This window comes from Lagopus muta, chromosome 18 (genome assembly GCF_023343835.1).
Source record: "Lagopus muta isolate bLagMut1 chromosome 18, bLagMut1 primary, whole genome shotgun sequence".
Classification (NCBI taxonomy): Eukaryota; Metazoa; Chordata; class Aves; order Galliformes; family Phasianidae; genus Lagopus; species Lagopus muta.
The window spans coordinates 3,179,938-3,205,080 of NC_064450.1; the positions used below are offsets into that span (position 1 = coordinate 3,179,938).

Sequence of the window (25,143 nt, forward strand, 5' to 3'; positions counted from 1 at the left end):
CTATTTGCATGTTAGTGGCAGGAGGATGTGAGGCTTTTTCATAACTGAGGCCTTGTGGTAGCTGAAGTAGACATTTAATAAAACTTTCCAACAATGGTGTGTTGATAGCAGCCCTTCTTCAGATGTAGCTGGGGCAAATTCTGCTGGCGGTTGTAATGCTTCTGAGTTTAGAGCGTTCTCAAGCTATAAGCTGAAGCTGTATGACACTTGTCTCTTGCAAAAGTTCAAAGCAACTAGCTGGAGAAATGTTTTCCCCTCTTTTAGTCTGAGCTGATCCCAGGTTGATGTTAGCTGTAACTCAGTAGTTTTCTCTCGGGTTTTGTTTCTGGCTCTGTTCATCTTGTACTGGCAAGCTTTAACTGGCACTGCACTTCTGAAATGATAGGTAGCTGAATCTCTTCATTTGTAGCAAAGGTCATTGCTGATGCAGTGAAGTATTCATCTTCTTGCGGAACATAAATGTATTATGAGCACATTACCAAATTCTGCTGGATGTTGTCTGTTTTCACTGGTTTGTACAGAGGGTATCTGGATGCATTCTCTTATACAATTAGTTTCAGTCTGTGCTCTTTATTTGCTGACATGTTTATTTGATATGGTAGGTTTAAACTGCTCTTTCTAAGGGAACCAGTAGTAATGCCTGCAAATTCAAGCAATTACTGTCATTTTTCCCTTAGGAAAATAGGTGGCAATTCAGCTTCAGTTTTGTTAAGAAGTGTGGGACATCATGTGTTCAAAGTGCTGTCAGTTTGTTTAGCATTCTTTGATAAAAATAGCTTCTGGGAGATCTTGTAAAGCTAATACAGGGTAATATTTAGAGAAATGAAGGAAAGTATTTCATTCAATATTAACGTAGTCTTACCCAACTAAATGTGTCATCAGAAAATGGAAATTAGGATCAAACTCTGATTAATTTAAAAAAAAAATATAAATCCTTGCTTTCCTGTTCTATGGAATTGCAATGTGCTTGTTTAGCAAGCATAACGGGTGTTATAGAAACATACATTTAAAATCACCAGGGCATCTAAAGAATTTTAGGCACCTGTGGGCCCTGAATGAAACTAACTGCTATCTGTGAAGACTTTACGAAATCTTCACAAAAGATGGGTTTTTTTTGTTTTTTTTTTTAGTAGCTGAAACCTTTATTTACCATTCAGTAGTGACAAGGTGTTTCTGAAGCTTTTCTTCTCCCTCCAGTTTTTCCCCTTTAACCTCTGAATTACTGGACTGATTGGAAATGTATGGATTAAATGTTGCTGTAAGCTTCAAAACCTCTAGCAAAAGTTAGATGTAGCCACTTAAATTCATCCAGAGGCGTGCATCTGATTTTCCTAAAGCTCTTCAAAAATGAAAACTAAATTACGTTGCTATTTGTATCCAGGACAGTTCTGAGCTTGGTGTTGAGGCTTAGATAATAGACAAAAAAAATCCAATCCCAAAACCAGCTGCAGCAGGTGCAATTTTATACCTGCAGGCTGTGGGTACTTTGCACATCTTTGCTTGTAAATATATATGTGTATGTATACATGTGTATACGTATGTGAGTATGCGCTGTGTGTTTAGAGCAGCGGACAAAAATGAGTGTGCTCATACATGGTTCTTCTTCACTGCCTAAGAGCATTACATCCTTCTGATTATTTCGTGCAGTTTCAGACAGAGTATCAAAATTACCAGCTACGCTTATTCTGCAAGAGAAACTCTGGATTGTTGCAGTAAATTTATTTTTAGCTTGATTTTACTTATGCCAAAAGTTGTTGTTTCTGTGATTGTAGCTGTGTAAAATGTTTTGCACCCATAAGAGAAGACGTCTCTTGGTTTGCTGTCTGTAAGGTGTAGCCATTAATATGATGTTGCTTAACTGGTTTGCTGGCGTGGATGGCTGCATTGCCTTTCATTGGGTGCCACAGGGAAGTTCTGTGTGGATTCTGAAATAGTAGTTCATCTTGTAAATATAAAATGTTTATATCCTTTAGTCTAGGGAGTTTGTCCTTACAATCACAGTTTGCAATGCTATGGTCAGTAATCCTGTATTAAAAACACTGATAACTTCCTGAAAATGCATTACTTTGCTATTTGCATGAAATGTTTAATTGGAGCTGAATTTTTCATTTTCTTGTTTGGTAAGAGAATGAAGCCAAATCTGATTTTCTTCCTGTAAACTGTGACAGAAATAGAACAGAACATTTTAGGTTTCCTTTTTTTGGTGGAACAGCAGAGAAAATGAAGGTGAATTAAGGCAAGACCCATGGCTCCAAATTCCAGGTGAGAAATGTGAGGATTCTCTCATGTGAATCCTAGGTCAAAGGACGTTACCTAATAACAAGAGTGGTCATGACCAGAGGTCGTGTCTTTTCCTAGCGATTAAACTGACGTAACAATGCCAGCATTTCTGCAACAAGTTTGAAGGGTGGTTGTATGCAAACGGATCACGTTTTGAGCTGGTGATGTTTTGTATAGCTGGATCCCAAATACCTGCTGCTTAGAATCATAACTGAGCCGATGAGTGCGCTGTTGTTGTGTCTGCTCTGGGTATTTGCTTTTTGTTTGCTTGAACATGGCCTGAATGCAGACAAAGAGTGGGCTTATGCAGGCAACCCATTATTACTTCAAATAGTTTATCCAGATTTTCAGGTGGGTGAACCTGATTATTTGTTGTTGACAGAAGGACTGTGTAGGGAACTTGTTCCAACAAGCAGTAATTGTGTGATTAGGAAGGTTTAATGAAGAAAAGGAATTCTAATTCATTCATAGTATTTGGTTTGTTGACAGTTAATGTCATTTTCATTGAATGAAATCTGTCAATGACACTTGTATTTCAAGCTATTTGGAATTGCTGGTATTCTGAAGCTCTATTGTTTGTATCTAAAGCCAAAGTCCTCAGAAGTCTACGAATATTCTTCTAAAGAAGTGAAAATCTGGTGATACTAATCTTTGTTTCAACCAAGGTCTGCTTTTTATGATGTGCTCGGCATTAATGATATATTATTGTATCAGTGCAGATGTATTATTCCAGGGGCATTAATGTGGAATAGTGCAAGTCTGGCTGAGACAGAGACTTGTTTGTGACTCTTGGATGTGGTGTTACGCTGAAATGCTGGGCCTTGCTCTAATGCTGTGCTTTGTGGATTTGCATCTGTAATTATTAGTTGATTTCATAGAATTGTGCAATGGTTGGAAAAGACCATTAAGATCATGTAGTCCATCCGTCATTTACAGTTACATGGAAGGGAAGATGTCTACGTGTCTTATTTTTAATTTTCAAGTGGCGCTTTGGAAAAACAGAGGGTTGTAAACTGGGCCCTTCTCAGCAACTGCAAACAGACCAGCTTTCCTAGCTGAAGGTTCAAGCCAAGGCCTCACTGACAGGAAAAAAAGATGACAGTGAAGTGTAGCCGTTCATGTCCCAAATTCAGGTGCTGCTTAGAGAGGTTAGATTGTAGAATTACATAAGCTCTTATGCAAAGAAATAATTTGCATTTGGAAAAGAGCATTTCTTCAAAGTCCTTTGAGTTCCATAGATACTGAATGAAATGGGCAGCACTGATGTGTATGTCTTTATTACACAGAGTATTAAAATTGAGGAGGTTGTCTTTGCTGTTTTCTAATTCCCACACAGTCATTACAAGACAGCACCAATCTTTGTTGCAGGTTATGGATGTTTCATTTAATTTTTATTCTCTTGTGGGGTTTTCTACAATTAGCTGCAGGAAAATCTCATGGAAAAGGCAATTGGAACTTTATCAATGTATTTTTAAGAAATGAGGAGCCTTGGTCCCTCCAGTGTGACTAAGTGCATTAAAGATATGGTTTAGAAAGTGTCTTGGATGTCATGACAATGTTCCATGCTCTTCACAGAGCAGACTAATCATTAGCTAGATCCATTTTCAAGTGCTCCACGTAGATAAACGGCATTGTCTGTGCCCCCAAAGTGACAGAATTAGCTTCTAAATAATAATAATGAAGTCCCGGCGATAACCTATCCACCGATCACTTTAATTTCATACTTTTTCTCCTCTTTTATATTTACTCATTTTTCTCTTCTAATCAGTAACCTTTTTTTTTCCTGCATTGCTTTTGCTGTTAGTGGTTCAAGTGTCCTCTTTGTCTTTTTCTCTCTAGCATTTGGAAGACCTTCAATCTGATGATAAAACAATTTATTTTCTTCTTTTTGGCTTATTATTTAAATTCTGTCCTACTGTTTACTTTCTTTTAAATCTTTGCCACTGCAATCCTTTCAGTGTCCCAGCACTTGCAAGCATCTCTTGTCAAAGAGGGGAGGAAAAAGCCACTGAAGTGATTTATTTGAGCTTTGGGCTGAGGCCCTCTGTTAGGGAGCTACTTTTCTGTATTTTCAGGATGGAGATTTTGATCAGTATCAATGTGCGGTTGCCATTCTTTTTTGCAGTTTGTCTTCAGTGAATGTCTCATTGTATGGGTTCATACTTCTGTTATTTCCAATTCTTGTTAGTTTTTACATTGGCAGTGCTTTTTGAAACAATAGGGAAAGAACTGTTAGGGTGACATTTTTATCATAGATAAGTTTGGAGTTTCACCCAGAGGATGTACTGACATTCTTAAATATACCTATCTTAAATATACCTTAAATATACATATCTGATGTACTTACATTCTTAAATATACCATTCCTGTGAGAAAGGGCAACGCTTGGGTTTTGTTGATGGTGTTTCTTTGAGTTCTGAATATGTATGGATTTGCATTCAATGCATGCTAAAAATGCTGCTATTCATCTGGCCTTCAGCTCCTGCTTGTTAGTGTGGAACATAACGTGTAGGTGTGAGCAAAGGCATGGTGAGGGTGCTCTGGTGTGGGAGGGCTGTGGGCTGCTAGGAGGGCAGTGAATGTGGGGCTGTGCTCCTCTCTTGCTGGATGCAGTGCTGAAGGCCTGTTCAGCAGACTGTGCTCTGAGCTGGGGTTTCTGGAGGAGTGTCCTTTAGACACTTGTTGAGTGGCATTTTCAGAGCTGAAATTCACAGCTATTTAACAAAGGTAGCTTGCTTTATTCATACCTTATGGGTTTTTTCTTCTTCGCAGAGGTAAGTGCAGGGCACCTGAAATCTGTTACTTGCAATACAAATTATTCAGTATTTCTCTGTAAGACAAAGTCTCTAAGAGAAAGAGACATCACTGGAAGCTCAAATACTTTGAATACTTGAGTACAAATACTCAAGCACTTCAGTAAGTAGTCTAAATTTCGTATTGGAAGTTTCATATTGAAGTTCATATTGAAGTTAACAGAAACACGGTGGAATCGATACAGATGCAGACAGTGCAGTGTTTGTACTTACAGCTCTCCACATTCTAAAATCTTCTGATCCAGATAATAAAATTATGGATTTGTAATTGTTCTTTTTGCCTCCACCTAGGTATGCATTAGATAAAATTAGGTTAATGAGTCTTTTGGGTTGGGGCCTGCTGCTTGGTCTGGCATTTCAATTGAGCGTTTTCATTTTGACAGGAAATTATTTTTCTTATGAAATGAAACATAATTTATGGTATAAATACATGGTGAATTAGGCATTGTAATATAGGTGACCCAATGCCCCTGTGTGAAGTTTGCAGCTGAATGCTGGTTCGTACAAGTTTGTATTTAAAACAGGGAGGGAGAGAGAACCGGGGGGAATTCCCATAGCTCAAAATATTTCTAAGGCTGCCTGACAGAGCAGCTTGAACTCTCTGCACAGAGCTTTTTCTAAGCAACTTGGTGGGTCTGGCATAAGTATCAACTTTGAACAAGGTTTTCATTTCTAACCATCTCTTTCTGTCTCAATACTGAGTGCTGATCAGTGTTCAGATTGTGCTTGCTGCAGCCTGCAGTCCCAGCTGTGCTGATGCTGAGTGAAGCCCCACCACTGGCCAGCATGGAATTGGGTGGAATTTGAGCTGTTTGTGTCAGTGTTTTGTAAAGAAGAGAAATATTTACCTTGTTCCTTGATGTGATGCCACATGAAAGTATTCAGTCTCTTTTTAGGCCTTACTCTTATATTACAAACATGTTTATTTAATAAGTTGGTTGAGTGGTTTGAAGGACAAAATTGAATTCTTGTGCAGAAGACTTTTCTTGTGCAATTTTTAATAATGAGTGGTAGGAACTGCACGCTATTGCTGTAATGTGATCACATAAGTGAGGATTTTATGGGGGGACTCTTCGAATAATGAAAACCAGTGTGTATCCGAAACTGAAATGCTTTTGATGGTTTAAAAGAGACATTTTTGACTAATTGTATGTGGGTTGTGTTCTGTGTGAGGCTGTTCTGTCTGAGCTGTACCTGTGGTTATATTTTTCACTTCATTCTGATTCTCAACTAATTGACTTTGTCTCTAAGTTTGCCTTCTAAAGGATAAAGAGGTACCCAGGTAAGTGAGAGTATGGCTCTTGCTTCACTTGTTGTTGCCTGGAAGCTTTTTACAAAACATAGGCAATTAGACATGACTTATATGACCTAGATGAGGGGATTGAGTGCACCCTCATAAGTTTGCAGATGACACCAAGCTGGGAAGTGGTGTTGATCTGCCTGAGGGTAGGGAGGCCCTTCAGAGGGATTTAGGTAAGCTGGATCCTGGGCTGAGGTGAATAGGATGAGGTTCAACAAGGCCAAGTGTCGGATGCTGCACTTTGGGCACAACAACCCCATGCAGCGCTACAGGCTTGGGGACGAGTGGCTGGATGACTGTGAAGGAAGAGAAGGACCTGGGGGTGTTGGTTGGTGCTCGGCTGAACATGAGCCCACAGTGTGCCCAGGTGGCCAAGAGGGCCAACAGCATCCTGGCCTGCATTGGGAATGGTGTGGCCAGCAGAAGCAGGGAGGTGAGCATCCCCTGTACTCAGCTCTGGTGAGGCCGCATCTCGAGTGCTGTGTTCAGTTTTGGGCTCCTCACTACAGGAAAGATGTTGAGGTCCTGGAGCATGTGCAGAGAAAGGCAACGAAATGGTGAGGGGTCTGGAGCACAAGTCTTATGAGGAGCGGCTGAGGGAGCTGGGATTGTTCAGTGTGGAGAAGAGGAGGCTCAGGGCAGACCTCACTGCACTGTACAACTTCCTGAAGGGAGGTTGTGGTGAGGAGGGATTTGGCTTCTTCTCCCAGGCAACGAGCAGGACAGGGGGTAATGGCTGCAAGTTGTACCAGAGGAGGTTTAGGTTGGACATAATGAAGAACTGTTTCTCTCAGAGAGTGGTCAGGCACTGCAATGGCTGCCCAGGGAGATGGTGGAGTCGCCGTCCCTGGCAGTGTTCAACAGGCGTCTGGATGAGGAGCTGCGTGATGTGGTTTAGTGCTGGTGGTGGCAATGGTGATGAGGAGACGGTTGGACTAGATGATCTTATAGGTCGTTTCCAACCTTGTGATTCTATGATTCTGTGATTATCAGAAGTAATTAATGTAACTAATAACACTAACATTTACTTTCCAAGAAGTGCAAGTCCAGAAGCAATAGATGCTTCTTCCCCAGCACAACTCTTTCTCACAACTCTTTCTCTTCTGTACCTCTCTGAAGTCACAAGCTAAACACTGAAAATTAATTATAAAAGCTGTCAGCTTTTCCATGTGTCTTTTCTCAAATTATTCAATGCTGATAGCTGGAAAAGCCTGGTTAGCCTGCTTAATGGGATCAAAAGAAAAAGATAAGCTTCAGTGCAATCTAGAGTTGCTTGCGATTTATGGATCCTGGGCTGCTCATTTGGCTCGTCTCTCTTTAACCTGTAATTCTAGAGTTTGGCAGCCTCTGTTCTCCACACAAGTCTGCTGGCTGTCTGGTGAAACATCATTTGTTGTGCAGCAATAAAAGCAAAGGAGCTGAAGAACGTACAAATGCAATTTCCCTTTTTTAGTTTCTTTCTTGCACAAAATGACTAAAAAAAACCCACCAGCTCACAGTACAAATTGTAGTAACAGAAAAAAGGGGTGTTTGAAGCCCACCTCAGGCTGAGAGAACTCAGAAATGCTGTGTGTCCTCTTTGCAGTATTAACGTGTGTGGAATTTTTCCTTATCCTCAGAAAGACTCAGTTGGCTCAATTATGTGAGTCTATGTTTCAAGTGTAAGACTCTTGTTACAGAAGATCATCTTCTTGTATTTGGGGAGCACAAAATGCTTCATGCACAGCTGGTCTATATGAAATAATTGACAGTTCTATAGCCCAATTGTTGCATTAATGTTTCCTGGAAGAGACAGATTGGCTTCACCAGTTTAATCCTCAAACATGTGGTCCATATTCAAATTTGAAATGAGGCGTAACTGCGAACAAGTTTTATGTTGGAGTGGATTTATTTTGCTATATGCCAAGTATATGTTCTCTGCAAGCACACTGCCTGAGTTCTCTTAGCAAGTTACTACTGGGACCCTTTCAGCAGAGAGTATCCCAGTTCCTCTTACTGTGTTGTGTAGTGGGCCAAACCTTAAGATTCAAGCAGGTTCCATTAAGAGGCAATATTTATGGAAAGGCAAAAACTGCTTTCCTTACTCACATCCCTTCTGCTTTCCATGTTTTGGGTCTCAGTTCTGGAAGGAATTCTATTAAAAGCTGCTGTGTGATATGCTCTTCTGGAAAGCCATCTCTATGCATTCATTATCTTTCTAACTCAGCTTAAGAATGTTTGATCCTTGTTGATGGGTTTGTGTAGCATTTCTGGTTTTTTCCAGAATAGTTAGCCATACTAATTTGGGGGCTACATGTTTATGAAGGAGATCTAGGATCAGTTTTGTGTTTTGGTTACCAGGCTGGATAGCCAGATTACGATTGTCCTTGTTTCATTAAGTAAGACAAGTGGTGCAGCCATGGGAAGGTGGTTTGTGTTGAGATGCAGTGCTCTTCCAGGCAGTGTTGGTTTACAGGATGGTAGGGGGCTCCTTAACAGTCAAATATGGGGAACTTTCTGTTCTGTGTAGAACAAACCTGGATCAGAAGCTAGGGTTGGCTTTGAAGGCTGGTTGCATGCAAGAGTTGGCAGAAGACAAATCCTATTTAGTGGGCACAAAACAGTTCTGGCCAGCTGCTGGGTACTGCTGACTGATGCCCAAAAATAATTGTCCTTTGCCGGGTGATTGTGCGACTGAGTGAGGACAAAGAAAAGTAAGGGATATTCTAGGATAGCCATTATTCCTTTGGTGTATCTTGACCATTATTTCATTAAGATTTTGTGTTAGTACCAAACCTGGCTGGGACACTTAGGGACTCCTAACAGTGGGCTTTAGATCTCTGGAGTTAGATGCAGTGCCTTTGGCAGCCAGAGCTTTTATCAGTATTGACTCTGGCAATTTGGGGCTTGCAGCTTGGAGTACTGGTAGCTATTGCCGTTGTTATGAGTGGCAGCACAGCTGGGTTCTCTTTGAAGAGTTTCATCTGTGTCCTGTTAGGCAGTTGGTAGTTATTCATCTTTCATCTTGAGAGATTCTGCTGATAAAACAGCAGCATGTATGCTGCCGTGGCACTTCTGTCCCCATTCACTGCTGCTCTGTCCTCTTCATTGGGTTTTGCAGTGCTTCCCCACATGCCCTGTCATTCCAATATCTGGCTTATTTTCACAACCGTTCTGAGTGTGCAGCTGCTCCACCCTTCAATTCTATTCAGACAAATCTGATGAAACTGGCTTACTGACACCTCAGCCTGGCTATTGTTTCAAGCTCTTTCTAAAGCTACTAGCCAATTATTTAAGATCTAATAATCAACCATTGTTCCTTTCCCAAAATAAAACTGAGGTGTTTGGAGTTGGTAACACATCCATGTGATGTAATTATTTTCAGTTAATTCAGCCGGAATACACGTGCTCTCTGATAAGACAATTATATATACAGTGCTTCTGGGAAAAACTCCCAAAGTAACTGCCTTTAACTTCGCAGGGTAAGCAGAAGACTTTCAGTGCTACAGTAAAATCTAATGCAAAATGTAATTTTACATTAATCAAATTTACTAAACTAAAACGTGTTTTCTAACATAAATGTAATCCTGGTGATGTTTTTTTCAATAAATGTGGAGGTAGTGATCATGTATTTAAACAGTGAGCATTAAGAAATCTGCTGGCAAATAAGAGGTGTAAGAAGGCAACTGTAAGAACTGCAATAGGAAGCATCTACTGCTGCGTTCTATTAACGTGTTGTGACTTAGAGTCAAGGGCCACAGACTGCAGTGACTTGAATCATTTGGTAAGAGGATGAAAGGAGAACGTTTATGGGAAACTAGATAGGAAAAGAGTAGTATATTAAAGGAGAAACATGAGGAAAACCTGCAGGAAAAAATAGTGGGTGACAGGAAAATAATCGTGCAGTTTAGGGAGAAACACAGGATGAGGCAAGGAAAAGACAAATACCATAAAGCTTGGGAGAAAAAGGTGAAATTGGTGTGTAGGAGTGGGAATGGAAAAAGGGTAAATCTGAAGGGACATGTAGTCTAAAAATAGGTGTGTACAAATGAAGTACGTGTGAAAGGAAGAAATGTTAGTGAAAAATGGGAAAGGAAAAGTAAAGATGTAGAATTTTGTTGGAAGAGAAAGAAGCTCTGAAGCAGTGACTGCATTTCATCCCAACGAACTAAAGATACAGCAGATCATACTTCAGGCCATTTGTAGTGAATCAGAGAACTACTGTATTATAAATACAGTAAATCGTGCAGATTTAGAGCACTTGGCATGGTCATAAACTTTCAGAGAAAAAAGTAAAAGTTAATGGTGAGAAATGAAGTTTTGAAAAATGTTTAAATTATTTATGTTCAAAGTATCATATAAAATCAGTATAAAGGATTTTATGGTATGTTCCAATTCACAGATTAGCCAAGAGTGAGGAAAATGTATTAAAGTTAATTTACACTAACTTATTTGATGCGGGGTGTTTTAGGATGGATTTAGGAAGTTCATTAATAAAGCTCTGTAGATCAAAATCAAATCCACGTCTCAGTCTGTGAAAGCAGACGTTTATAAAATAAATGAATATATCATGTTACTTCTGTTTTTCTTTAAGATGACTTCATGTGAATTGGGATCAACTGCAGAGTTACGAGATGTGTTGGAGCATGTTGAAAGGTGTTAGCCTAATACACAGCATCACCTCTCCTAAGCTGAGTAGGTAGGCAGACTTTGGGGTCTTGTGAGTTGTTGTGATACAGTAAAAACAAGAAGCAAATCTTTCTTGTTATAGTCTAGTGTCTTCATCGAGAATTGTATGGAAAAAAAATATTTCTACCCCTCCTGAATAAAGTGTGAAGGAAACAGGAGTAACTAATCTCTGCTTACTGATTCGAGCCTTGTAAGTTTTCCTACAGGCTCTTGTAAACTACCTGCAGCTTTTCTTTCTGCTGAAAGTTCTTCAGCAGAGTGCTTTTATTCCCATCACCTTGCCCTGCTCCATTTCTCTCCCTGTCTCTCTTCCTGTTGCTTTAGTTACCTATTCCATATTGAAACTTGTGGCAGTTTATGCTTTTCCTGCGTGGAGGCCAGCGATGGTAATTCTCATTTTGGGAGAGGCTTCACTCATCTGAGCTGAGCGGTACTGGGGCATTTTTAGTGCGGAACATCTGAAGGCAAATCTCACAGCAATGCTGTGTTTTAATCTTTATCTTTGAATCTTATAACTCTGCTTGTTATGATTATATTTTTCCAGAGAGCACTGATGTTTTACCTTTTCAAACACAAAAAGAAAAATTTACTTTCTGTTTCCTAAAGATACTCTTTGATCAGAAGTTCATGTTAACAATTTCTTTTTTATTTCAAGACTGAGAGAGGAATGCCCAAGGGTGACATAAATCATCTGCAGTTCCAAAAGCCTTTTAAATAAAGTATTTTCTCCTTACAGGATTGAAACTTGTGATCTGTCATCAGGTTCTGAGTTACTTATTTGAGATCTAAGCACCACGTTTTGCCTTTCACTGCATTTTGGGGGAAGCTATTTACTTCACTGAAGGCTGTCATCTACAGTCTAAAGATGTTTACTGATTTCAGTTGACTAATGAGAAATTACATTGAAATGAAGAATTCTAATTACTTATTATTGTTAGTAAGTCAAGAATAACTACTACTAAGAGAACTACTTAGAATGGCAAGACTATGGTGGCAACGGGTGATAAGACTGAAAAAGTCAGTGAAACTTTGAGATTCTGTCAATGTTATTTGTGGGGTGGTTTAAACAAAAAGAACACTGACCCCAACTTTTTTTCATACAGAGTAGGAATGAAATGCTTGAGATGTATGAAAAAGAAAGCTTTTCCCATCAGTGTTTATCACTCAACAAAGCTTCATTTGAACTTTTAAAAGTTGGCACCCTGTGAAAGTAACGCCTGTTAAAACATGGCAGTCATTGAGAAATGGGTTTCTCTACAGCCATTCTTCACTCATGATGATTTTGACTTAGAATATGTAGGTAGTCGAGCACAGCAAATATTGAGATTCACTGCTAGTAAGTGACTATTTAAGATGAAGTAATTTGCAATTTGTGTAAAGGAAATTATTTCACTGGAACGTGTATTTTATAGAAAGAAAGCGTTGTTTGTAACTTCGATAATTTGATTTCAATCACAGATAGCTGCAGTGATGTTGTGTTGTTCAGTAGACATAATAATCCCTCAGCAGACACAACAGTCACTCAATCTTTTTGAGATAAAAAATTTAAACTAATTCCATAGAATTACAGCTTGTATTGGTATATTTCTGCCAGAAATACTTAGATCATAAATACTTAAATGTTCATTGTGATCAATGAACGTTTTGTTTTCAAAAGATATAATTAGCTTTCTAAGATTTAGCAAAACAAGGGATGGGATACGGATCGTTGGTCATAACATTGATCTTAAAAGTGTTCTCCTTTATGTATTTATTTCAGGACAGGTGATGAGGTGACAGAAACTTGCAGGTCTTATGCTGTGTCAGAAATGAAGTAAACCAGCTCTGATAGTTGTTATTACAGAGCATACGTATTATGTTACTTTGAACTGTTTGACTGTGAGGCTGAAAAATATTTAAACAGAATGCAAGGACCAGAACAGCTGTGACAGCGTAGGAAGTTTCAAGTTTTCTCTTTATTTTTATTTAATATTTTTTCTTGAAGACCTTGCTCTCTTCCTATCCTTTCACATCAAAGAACAGCTTATTTGTTTTGAGTTCCCTGAAGTAAAGCTGGAAGGCACACCTTTCCTGTGTGTAATGAATGCTTCAAGCATGGCAAGGAGCACTGAAAGTGGGGGTGCCAGAGAAGGTGAGCTGCTGTGGGGCTGTGTGGGGGCAGCTGGGGTTAGCAGGGCTGGTGCCAAGGGACGGGAGCTGCAGGGCTTCATCGCAGTGGGAGCTGCAAACTTTACAACCTGGCAATGAAGGATGAAGCCAGCCTGTCACAGAAATGTTAGAAGCGGAATGATGAGGTTGAGCAAAACTTGTCTGATCATCCTTTGGTGATGATAGAAGTGTCTGTTATTTCTGTGTGAAAATTGGATTTTTTAAAAAATTGCTTTAGAATAGTTATACTTCCTCGTGAAGCTTCAGGTCTACCCACAATGTCTGCAAAAGACCTGTTGTTGTGAGGCCTTTTTGGAGGCCTCCCTAGTCAGTGGAAATGCTTTCTGTTAGGGCATGTCGCTGCACTCCTCTGAACACTGCTGACTTGCATCTCAGGTCAGGCAGCGGTGAATTTGTTTTGCTGACTCATTGATCTGAAGGGAAGCAGCATCTCTGCTCCAGAGAGCTCCTGGTGTTGGGAAGGATCTCAGGGACGGGTCAGGAATGTGTTACAGAGCAGAAGATGCAAATTTACATCCAGTTATGCTCTGGGTGCAGTAATTCTACTGAAGTCAGTGAAGGTAGCCTATATTTTTACTGATGTAAGTGGAAACAGAAACATCTACCATTTAACTTAAAACACCGTACGGCAACTTGCTGTACTTTTTTCACTTTACATTTTGCAGATACCATACATAAACCTGGTTTATATCTTTTCTAAGTGGCAGTTGGTATAAACATACAGTATCAGTGTATAGGATGAAATATGTGAGAAGTTCCCCTTGGAAATGAAGGGAAGAGGTTATTAGAAACAACCTAATTCAAATTAAAGTGCCTGAAGTGTCTGACTTGCTTTGGTGCTAAAAAGCTGGCACACCTGGTGAGGGGAAGCAGCTACAGCGTGTGTATGGACTGAAGTTAAGTATTTCTCTGGTTTCCTCTGGTACTTCTGTTAAAGGGTGTTTTGGTTTGGTTTTCAGCTGGAAGGATACTTTCTTTCCTCACCTTCCATGGCAGCCATACAGTACAAAAAGCAGCACGACCATACAGACCCATGTTCTCTATTTCTTAGAATTAAATTTTCACACCTTTCAGTGCAGTAGAAAAATCAATTGAGTTTTTGACTGAATAGGACACCTTTCAACGTTCCACAAGCTTTAAAGAGCTGATGTCTTCTATTCGTTTTCATGAGAAGGTGAAAGATTTCCAGCTGGTATTTTTTGTCTACTTAGAAATGATGTTGGTGAGTTTCAAGGTTTGAGTCCAGAGAAGTGCTGTTTGAGACTTCCTTTCTGGCTGGTACCTCAGTGACAGCTTTCTACCCGAACACCAGCTGTATTTCATAGAGCCACCACTGGCTGGCTTTTTTTTTTTTTATTCATGGAGTGTTGCTTGAAGCGTGCCAGAATAATAAGTCCTGAAGGTATTACACCTCATCAACTTCATGGTCATTGTGGCTGTATTTGAAGGGATTTTTATGGGGAAGAACGTATTCATTATTGTGGAACTGGGTGGCATGGCTAAAATGCTTTAGCTGGAAGATCGCAACTTGCTATTGTCTCTGTGAATTCAAATTAATAAAGAAAACTTGTTGTTCACAGGGAAGGTGCAAGTGAATATTGAGAAAAATCTGGCTTTTATAGATGAATTGGTGTATTTTTGGAAATGCATTTTCTGTTCCTCAGGCTGCCTTTTTTCTCCTTCCAGTTTCCGAAGAACTTTGAAGTGGAATAACGTGTGTACATGGAAAAATTGTTGTTTGGATCAGAGATGTGTAGGCAAGCAGCCCCCTTAAGTGTCTCAACCTAACTAAATATTTAAACATGCACAGTTTGCCTAGGTACATGCTTTTAGAGCAATGGCTTCCTGATTCAGGATTTAACATGTTAATTCTGAGGTTGTGCTGGCTTTGAAGCTTAGGCTCTGTTACTGCAGTACGTGAGTCCTTCTGGTTCTATCATTTATTTTTATGTAGGATTTCCCTGTGAAGTGGTGCAGAGGTTCCCACTTCCAAAAAGAAGTTACACTGCTTAGGTTGGGTATTATTAAACCAAACACTGGAGTCTAATTCCCAGAGTGTTAGATTTGCTGTGATCCCCGTGCAATGCAGGGAAGGATGCAGATGTTCCTGAACTGGATTCAGAACAGCCAATATTGTCTGTACTGGCCAAGAGGAACTTGAAGCAAATGTGTTTGGGGATACTACAGGGCAGAGGTGACTTAAGTCTAGAAACATTCTTGTTTTGGAATTGCACAGGGAATCTGAGCTTCAGGTTTGGAAATCATATATATGTTGTTGATTAGAAGCTTAACTTCTCATGGATTTCAGTGGATGGCTAGATTCAATATACTGCTTTGAAATCATGATCTCTTAATGCAGCAACTATGGGGGATAGTAATTATTTTATAAGAAATACAAGTAAATATTGTTAATATATTGATTGTGCTTAACATAAGGTTAAATTAGATCAGCTCATCTGAGGATCTGATTAATGCTCTTGCTCTCTTTAATTTTTTCTTATGCTGGTGTTGAACCCTGAATTACAGCTGTTTGTTGCAGTGCAACTCCTAATTTCTTAGTTTGTAACACTGGAAGCTCCATCCATGCTGGCAGAGAGATTTGCTTTTCCCCCTAGGGAAGTGCAAATGATGTATTTCCTTACTACAGAAAAGATTGGACCTACCCTTATAATAATTTCCATCAGCCACCATTAGAAAAAAATACAGAGAAAGCATTGCTGAAATTCTTCTTGGATTGCTGGTTTATCTTGTTGTTCTGCTTTTGTTTTTCTTACACTATCTCATTTAAATCTGAATCATTTTTAGCAGGATGTGTGTGACAAACCAAGGTGTTTTTGTTGAGTGACCCATGAAACTTTCAAAGGTGTCCCTAGAGCTTCTTAGCAGATCTTTCCCAGCTGGTGCTGGTGATTTTTAGTATAGCCGAGACTGCTGATCTCAAACTTGAAATTGTTAAGTACAATTCTAGCATATGTTTCTTCTGCTGGTTTTTGGCTTTTTGGCCAAAACGTTATTTATTCTGATTGTTAGGTTCTTTTATATAGTTGTGTTTTTATTTGTAATTACAGAGTAAGAACATTCTTGCTGTTGTGTTGCTATGATGCCATTCCTATTTATTAATGCTACTAGAGCCAGGTGATCCTTATTTGCTCTTAGAGGTGTAGATGTTTCTGCAGGACAAGATAAGACTGAGGCATTAAATAACAATGTAAAAAATCTTCTACATATGTGCAAATGTGGCTTTGTCTTCCTTGACCATTGCTAGCTGAGCTTAACAGCTTCACATAGCTTGATATGAGAGCTGGCTTCTTGCTACAGAAATTCTTTTGGCCAGTTGGAGGATAGTTATAATAGTCTAATAATATAAATGTGTGGGTACACAAGGCTAGGACAGATATCCACTGAAAGGTGTTTACTTGCACTAGAATTTAGGAGCTCCAGTCAAGGAGCCCCATTGCATTCACTGCAGATGCAGCAGGGATCTGGAAAGAGTTTTATCTCACATCAGAAATTCTTTGTGACAGAGAGGGCCTGTGTAGTCTGGGCAGTTGCTTACACATCTCTGATCCAGGTGGGGTGAGTGTGGCCCCCCAGTCCCTGCTCCTTATTGCTGATTTCTAATTGGAGCACAGGTAGTCTGAGCCCGGTTCATACTAACCTCCATTAGCAAGATCTCACATTAATTATGACTTTCTTTCTTATCATTGAGTTCCTGAGGGCTCCTTTTAAAATATTCTAAGATGCTGCTTCGATAGAATGACTGACTGATCAAATAATAACTAATTCAAAACAGTAACAGGGCATGCTAACTTCAGGTAGAACTTCAAGTTAGGGATAAATGTCAGGAGTGATGCACCATTAGAAGCCAATTTCAGAGATATGATACGGCCTCCAGACTGCCTACGCTGTGAGAGTTGTGGGTATGGAGAAAGAAATCCCAAATAAAAGGAAACGTTAATCAGGTTGTTGGCTGGGAGGCAGTGAGAGAACCTACAAAACCAAATCCCACATATAAACCTATCAACAAGTAATTAGGGAGGCTGAAACAAGAGAATGTGGGTAGGAGGGAAAACTTTGTAGTGCTCTCAGTTCTGTTTTTTCTCAGGCTTTTACAAATTAATGGGCCCTTAATTTTTATTTCTGCGTATTCTCAGAGTTTGTTAACGTCTCCCCAGTTTTTTCTTCTTCACTGCTAAAATCCAAAATGTTCTGACGGGACACTGAGCTCTTGACATGCAGAAGGTCCTTTTCATTATCAAAAATGTATGTGCATGTAAGAACTTCCATGAAAGTACTGTTCTTTTTTTGCCCGATAAGTATATATCATTATGAAAAAGTATTTATGGGATTACGAATCTGAAACAACGTGCAGAACGTTAATATTAGGCCATTTCTGTAAAATAAAACTGTGATAATGGGTTCATTTTCCCCCTTGTGCAATATACTCTTTGTTCTTTTCTCCCAGCAGTTAAATGTACTTCTAAATACTCTAATATAATTAACTGATTTTTACTTTGCCATTGTTGTTGTTCTCCTGTTCACAATTTTGAAGTGATACGGAATACAAATCAAATAGTCTTGGGACACTGGAATGCATTCAGTACTTTGATACTCCCCAAAGACTTGTGTTATGATGGAAGACATGAGGGAGGGATTTAGGGTAACATTAGCTTTGATTTCCTAAAAAAAACATTCTACTATTGCAGTTGTTAATCAAATACTCATAATGTAGTCTCAGATCTAATCTTTTTTTTTTCCTCTTTACCTCTTCTAAATGTTAAAAGCCTATGGCAGGGGTCAACATGACAAACACAAAAGAAATTCCATTTATATTGAAATAAATACAGCAAATCTGCATGGATATCTAGTATTTCTCTTATGGATCTTCTGTGAGTGGATTAGCACAGCTAAACTACAAACCCCAAAAGTGATCTTCTTACCTAGGATTCTGTGCACATCTATGGAATTATAGAATCACCAAGGTTGGAAAAGACCTACAAGATCATCCAGTCCAACCTTCCACCTGTCACCAATAGCTCTCACTAGAGCATGTCCCTTAACACAACGTCTGAATGCTCCCTGACCGCCTCCCTGGCAGCCCATTCCAGTGCCTGACTGCTCTTTCAGAAAAGCAGTGTTTCCTAACGGAATGTTCAGAAGATGCTTGAAGTTCCTGTCTTCCTCCACTTCTAAATTACATTTACACTGATTTGAAAAGGAAAATTGGTGAGCGTTAGTAGGTAAGATATGTTAGGCTTGTGGATAAATCTGCATGCTCGAAAATATTTAAACTATATACTGTTTTTCTTTCAAAATACCTCTGTCTTAAAGTTTATGACAGTTAAGATTTGCCAGGAAACTTACACAAGTATCAATGAAACATTAATTTTCGAAGGTGGTGTGTGGAAACCTTTCACGTGTTGCTTTTTGTGTGAATTTGCTTTCATCTTTACCAGTATGCTTCAGAGAAGCAAACAACTGACTGCTCTGTTCATTGTGGGCACTCCTTGTTAGCAGAGCTGAAGACGTTCCTTGGATATTACAGCTCCTCCAGACTTTGACAGGTGTTGTGGGGGCTAGACAGGACTAGCATGATTATCTTCATACTGTAATATGATTTTTGGTATATAAAATATTAAATAACAAGTTACAGACATAGCTGATGTTTTTATGGGTGGGAAATGAATAACAACTGCTTTCAAGTCACCTGAGCACTGAAGATTTGTAAGTCTTTCTGTGAGTGGAACTGTTCTGTCCTGGAACTATTTCCAAATCTCAAAGACCTTTTCCATCTTCACTTTACAACCTTACCAAGTGGCACGTCCTCATGTCGGATGGGAAGGTCATTTTAAGGTATGACATGAACACTGGTCAGTGCTGCTTCTCTAGCAGATTGCTTGTTTGTTTTAATTGCAGTGTACTCAATACAACTTTCAAGCAGATTGTTTTCTCCCTTCTGTGGTGTGAGCTCAGCATAAATAACAAGAGAAGTAAACAAGCTCTTGGTAGAGAGTGCTTCATTTTATTAAATGGAGTAATTCTTCCATTGTAAATACTTGACTCTTTAAATACTGGGAACTTTCCAAGAATTAGAGACTTGTTAAGGCAGGGATGTTACAAAGACCACCTTTAGCAGCTTACAGACAAGAAAAAAGATGTAGGACAAGCTAGAATCATCCAGGCTATTCCCTTTGCATGCCTCCATGCTGTAGATTTCAGTAGAAGGATAATTTATTGTCATTAGTAAATAAGAGACTAGAAGAATGGCATTTGCTCTTGCATTTTACTGGGAGCATTCAACTAAGATAAAGAGATATTCAGAGTACTGTCAGCTTATCCAGCATTATGAGACTGGCGTAGGCAGCTCGCATGAAGCAAGAACACAATTCAATACAAATTTATTAGCCTATAAAGCCATAGTTAATATATTACCTCTGGAAGCAAGCACTTCCAGGTGTTACTGTTTAGCCTGTATAGTTAGGATTCTGTCCTACTTTGAATGCAAAATGTTTTTTTATATTATTTAAATCCTGTACCAGAATTACTATGTGTATGTCAAACATTCAGTGTGGAGTTACAGCATGTTTTATTTCTGATCTCTTTTTTTTTTAATTTCTTTTGCTCTGCCAGCTCTTGGCTTCTTTAGAGCAGATTTTCAGCTAATATTGAAGCATGCAATGATTAGGTGATACAGTCAATTATTTGTATAAGCATGGGAAAGGGTAAAAAAAAAAAAAAAAAGTTCAATATAATCTAAATTCACTTAATGTAATCCATACCAGATTGGTTGTTTGGACTCTTTAAAGTTTAGTAAATTCATTGTAATTCTTTTTTTTTTTTTGAAAAAACTTATTTGCCAGAAACTTTCCTGACGTAGGACAAAGGTATTTTCTTCCTTGCTGCTGTTCCTCTTCAGTCACACCAACACACACGAGTGACTGTAAACCAAGTAATCTGCAGTCATGAAGTCCTGGTACACTCACTATGAAATTAATGGTAGAAATGGTATCTTAACATCTGAAGTGATGAATCTTCAGCCTATCATCTCCTGTAGCTCAGAAAGTGCTTGTGTCCCTCAGCCACCTCATTTTTGTTTTGCTGCGTTGTTTTGGCTTCTCCAGTGTGTTAATGAATGACTCAGGGTATTGGAAAGCTTCACTTATCACACAGGAGATTGTTTCTGATCCTGATCTGTATTGTTGTAACTTTCATGAATATTATAGCACAAGTAGAATTAAATATGAAGGTTTATTTGGAGGAATTAGCTTCCGACATTGAAAAGCAATTTGGGTTCTTGATTAAATATGAGAACTGCTAGCTTCCTCACTGTATTCTCCAGAACATCATGCAATAAGGTTATTTCGCCATCTGCATGTATTCTTTTAGCACATTGCTAGTAGATTTTGATTTGCTGATTTGGAAAATAGGACTTTGCTGTGAAGAGTTACTGTAAACACATGAATGCCTCTCTCTGTACTGGAGCTTAGATTTCTTACTGAATGCTGACATGATCTGAAGTGAACATCAGTGGGAACCAGAATCACATGTGCTGCTGACAGCTTTGAAACAAAGCAAATGAAACCCACTTTATCAACTCTGTGTTCTTCAGATATTTTTTTTTTTTTGTCCAGAGGATCTCTCTAATTGTTGAATGGAATTTGATAGCTGAGCAGTTGGCAAGGACAAACCAGAATAAATCAGTTTCAAATACTTGCTCTTTCTTGATCCTTGGAATAAAACCAGATGACAATAAAAGTTCTGATAATTTAATAAATATAGTGCTGAAATAGCAGCCTGTGTGACCTTGAAAACCGATGAAGGGGGAATTCCAATCTGATTGTGACAACACCATGTTCTTCAGGAATTCTAAATCTGAATGGAGTTATACCTTCATCTAAAAGCCCTATAGTTGTTTTTGACAACGTGGCTTCATTAGATTCTCTTAGGTAATCCTCACAGCATACATTGTACAGTAAGTTAACAGCTACTATTGAGGGTTCATTTACTCACAGAGCCATGTGTGAGAGATTCTTCGGTCCAAATTGGTTTCCAATATACTGAATTAATTCCAAAATTCAATCTCATTCATTTCTACAGCATCCAGTAGTTAATGACAAGCCAAACTGATATCTAGAATTTCCAAAATGCAGAAGGTTGAAGTCACTGTTTTCTCCTCTTGCAGATGAACTTTCAGAAGCTCTTCAAGTTAGCCTTCAGAGAGCAAAAAGAACCTCAGCTTCAAGAATGGTATTTTAATTGAGCAGAGGACAAGCTAGCATGTATGTGTCCATTGTGGCAGAGGATCTGCATTTCCCTATTTTCACATCACGTTGTAAATGCTGACATAGAAGCAACTTTCTTTGCCTTTTTGTTGATTCTTATCTGGTGTGCTGTTCCAGGTTCGAAGGCTAAAAGGCTAAAAGCCTTCATGTGACCTGTAGTGGTGCAGCCACCTCATCATCAGTCTGAGTTCTCTTAGTAAGATTCCAAACACTGTGGTATCCTTCTTGAGATGGACAGTGAGTGAAGCCTAGATTTAGGAAAGACATTGGTGTTAGCAGCATGTGTTTCGAATTTGTTCTGTTGAGTTTCGTTTCAGCAGATACCTCGGTGGAACAGAGACCAAGATATTTGGGATGTGTGCTCTTCGCATGTGAGCATGACTAATTACACTGAGCCACCTCTTTAAGATTAAGCACAGTTGTGTTCTCTGATGATCCTGGCTGTGCTGAGGAAATGGCATTCTAGTCTCTCCAAACACATCTTGTGTTCCAATAGGCTCAAGGCTTTCTTTGAAGATTTTCTTTCATTCAGAAATTAGATTCAATGCAATGCATTCTAGCCTAGCTTTTCTCCCTACTGTTGTTTTCTTTTAGGATTACTGTTTGGTCATTGTTCAGTTTGGGCCATATTCAATTGCCCTTGTAATTAGTGTGAAGCTAATAACCGTGTACCAGCTAATCATCTCTGCTCTGATTTTCTGGGAGTGTTTTGACTCTTTCAGCTCCAACTGCCTTTTGTGGGGAGTTCTTGACATTTAGCACATCTGCAGCCAGTATATTTCAGTAATGAACAAGCTGTTAGTGTCGTAGCCATTGAATGATAGGATTATTCTGACTAAACCTGAGTGTCTATAATGTAAGAATCCTTATTCAAATGGGCCACCCTAGGATCTCTTCCTAGACAATGAAGTTGTACCATTATGTTGTGGAGTAAGAATGTAGCGTCTTTCATTTGAAAGGGGATGTCTGCAATTGGTCAGATGATTCGTGCCATAGGAAAAGTGGGAGGAGATTACCTATGGACTTTCATTAGACTTCTCCAATTTTCTTGAAGACCTGATGTGTCTGTGCAGAACTGCCTTTGGGATTTATGTTCAGGTACATCAGAGGAAGTAGAAATTGACAGATATAAACAGAGCTTGAGGAACTCTCAGGTTGAAGTCAGGAGGAGTACCTTTAAAATGTAATGGCTTAAGTGCATGTGACAAAATTTACATTCATGCACTGCTTCTTAAAACCTTAAACTATATGGGAATATTCATATTGCCACTACAGCAAGCTAAGAAATCATCTGCTCATGAGGTCAGCATTTTGAAGACTGTCAGTAATCGTTCTTTCCTTCTGCCTTTGTAAATGAGGCTGTACTTCTTACTTCCTGCAGTTCTTGGAAGCAGGCATAGTATCCTGCCTTAACTTTGCGTGTACTGTTTGACAAGTTCAGTCTTGTTTGGCCAGATATTTCATCTTGTATTAAAAGAAAGAATCAGTTTACCTTCTGTAAATCCAGATTTTGTTGTAAACACAACCATGAAATAAAACAGGTTTGTTTAAAGCTGCGAAGACTGATTTGTATAGTTTTTGGCTGTCACTATTCAAGAGGATGAAATTAATAACCACTCCCTTTTCAGTCCCTAAAGCATTTTCTATCCAACAACCTTTTAAGGTAGGTAGCACTGGGTAGCAAATCTGTAGTGCTCTGGTAGTGTTTAAAATACTTGCTCAATCTTGATTAAGCTTTAAAAGCCTTTGGCAAAAATAATAGATGAATGATTGAATGAATAGATGAAATTTCTTAATATATTCACAAGGAATATAAAACAAAATCAACCTACAATTCTAGAGTGTAAGAGCTTTAACTTTTTAAGATCATTCTTAATTTCCTTCAGTATCAACAGTGGGCATTTAATAGAACTGTCGCTTTCAGTGCATTTCTCAAAAACTGAAATGTAGTTCAAGGTACTCTGCGTATGTTGCAACATATGGTGGAATGGACTGTAAAGAAATAGGAAGCAGGAAGTTAGATTCATTTGGCTGCGATATTGTGATGAACTTCATTTTAGGCACAGAGCATATGCTAAGTTTTAGGCAATTGAATTAGTTCTTAAAATTGCTGAAGATTAAGTATATAAGGAAGTATTTGCAGAAATTCAGATGAACGTGTGAACTTCACTTTGTTCTCCAGCACATAATGTTTTTGACATTCTCTTAAGATTATTTTTTCCCCACCTTTTCTGTAGGTGTTCACCTCCCATGGGCCTACTGTCATCATGCCAACCTGGTTCTGTTCTCGAGAATGGTTTTATCACGTAGGAAAATTTGATGAGGGTGGAAAGGTGAGTGAAACTCTTATTCAGATTCATGTGGACCTATTCTGTGTTTCAGACCTTAGGAGTTCTGGTTCCAGTGGTTTTGGTGAGATTTTGGAAAGTATTCCTTTAATTGTGCATTAAAAAGATTTGCTGAAGCTATTTCCTATTTTAGTATTTAAACTACAGCTTCTTATTCTCACTGTATCCTCTAAATGCAGCTATGCACTGTGTTTGTGTACATACACATACATTATGTGTGTGTATGAGGATATACAAGTGTTATTCTTTGTTCTGCCAGTAAAAGTTTAAGCACTGGCGGAGAAGTGTTTAGAATGCTGAAAAGATTTGCCCTCAATTTTGGGGCAGGTGAGTGGCAGAACTGGAGCCTGTTCTCCAGTCCAATCTACGTTCAGTGACCTATGCTCTTTGTTTCTTCTTTAGTATCATTCCTTATAATTACATTTTCATTCCCTGAAGAATGTTTGACATAACTTTCTGAGCATTCTTAGTATGCCCAAAAAAGAAAGCAAGCTAAAACACAAGAGCAGTAGAACTCCAAGCCTAAGTTCAAGAGGTTAAGTTAAACAGATCATTAGTCTGCTTTGCTTTTATATTTGGTTTTCTTTCTTTGTTTGGTTTTCTTTTGTGTTTTTATGCCTTTTTAGAAATTTTGTCTAGCTTTATATGTGTAGTTGTGTATTACTCAGATATAATATGTTGAAAATTTTAGTCCTAATGATTTTGCAGCAGCACTGTAGCCCTAAAAATTATCATGACAAGTTCAACTTTTTGTCCTTATTGTGACCTGACATCAAAATTAACTCTGTCTAGTACAGAGGGCATTAAACAGATTACTAACAAGAAGTGCAACTGGTCATAAACAGTGAGGTCAGAGGATACAAAATCATTTAGCACTTAGCACTCTAAGTATTTATATGACTCTTCCATTTGAAAAGAATGTGAGGCAAAGATTTTCTGTTGTTTATAGACCTGTTATGAACTGGTGCCTTCATAAACTAGTAAGGACTCCTAGTGATCTTACCTATATGTCTGTATGTTCTGACCTGACCCATCATCTCACTGTGTTAACTTGATCTCTTCCATCTCCATTTTTAAGTTACTATTTAACAGTGTGACCTCTAAGTGTCATATTGCTGCAAATAAACACAGAGAGAGGCCAACAAACGTCCACGTTTCAGCCTTCTCCATCTGCTAAACTATTTGCATGCCAAAAAGCTGCATTTCTCATTTGGATTTAAATCCAAACACCTGTTCTTCATGTTTCAGTGCTTAGTACAAATGGAATATAATTCTTCCATGGA

The 25,143-nt window shown here is 38.8% G+C and overlaps 1 protein-coding gene across 9 annotated transcripts in view; it reads left to right on the forward strand.

Annotated features, from left to right (window-relative positions):
- The window catches only part of B3GNTL1 (UDP-GlcNAc:betaGal beta-1,3-N-acetylglucosaminyltransferase like 1), a 115,113-nt gene that overhangs the window by 58,611 nt on the left and 31,359 nt on the right, over positions 1 to 25,143 (forward strand). For all 9 annotated transcript variants that reach the window (XR_007380523.1, XM_048965448.1, XM_048965443.1 and 6 more), the window contains one exon: positions 23,750 to 23,845. Coding sequence is in view for 8 of the 9 variants with exons in the window: in XM_048965448.1 (XP_048821405.1) it covers positions 23,750 to 23,845 (96 nt within the window). In the remaining variant the exon portion in view is untranslated. The remainder of the gene's footprint in view (positions 1 to 23,749; positions 23,846 to 25,143) is intronic.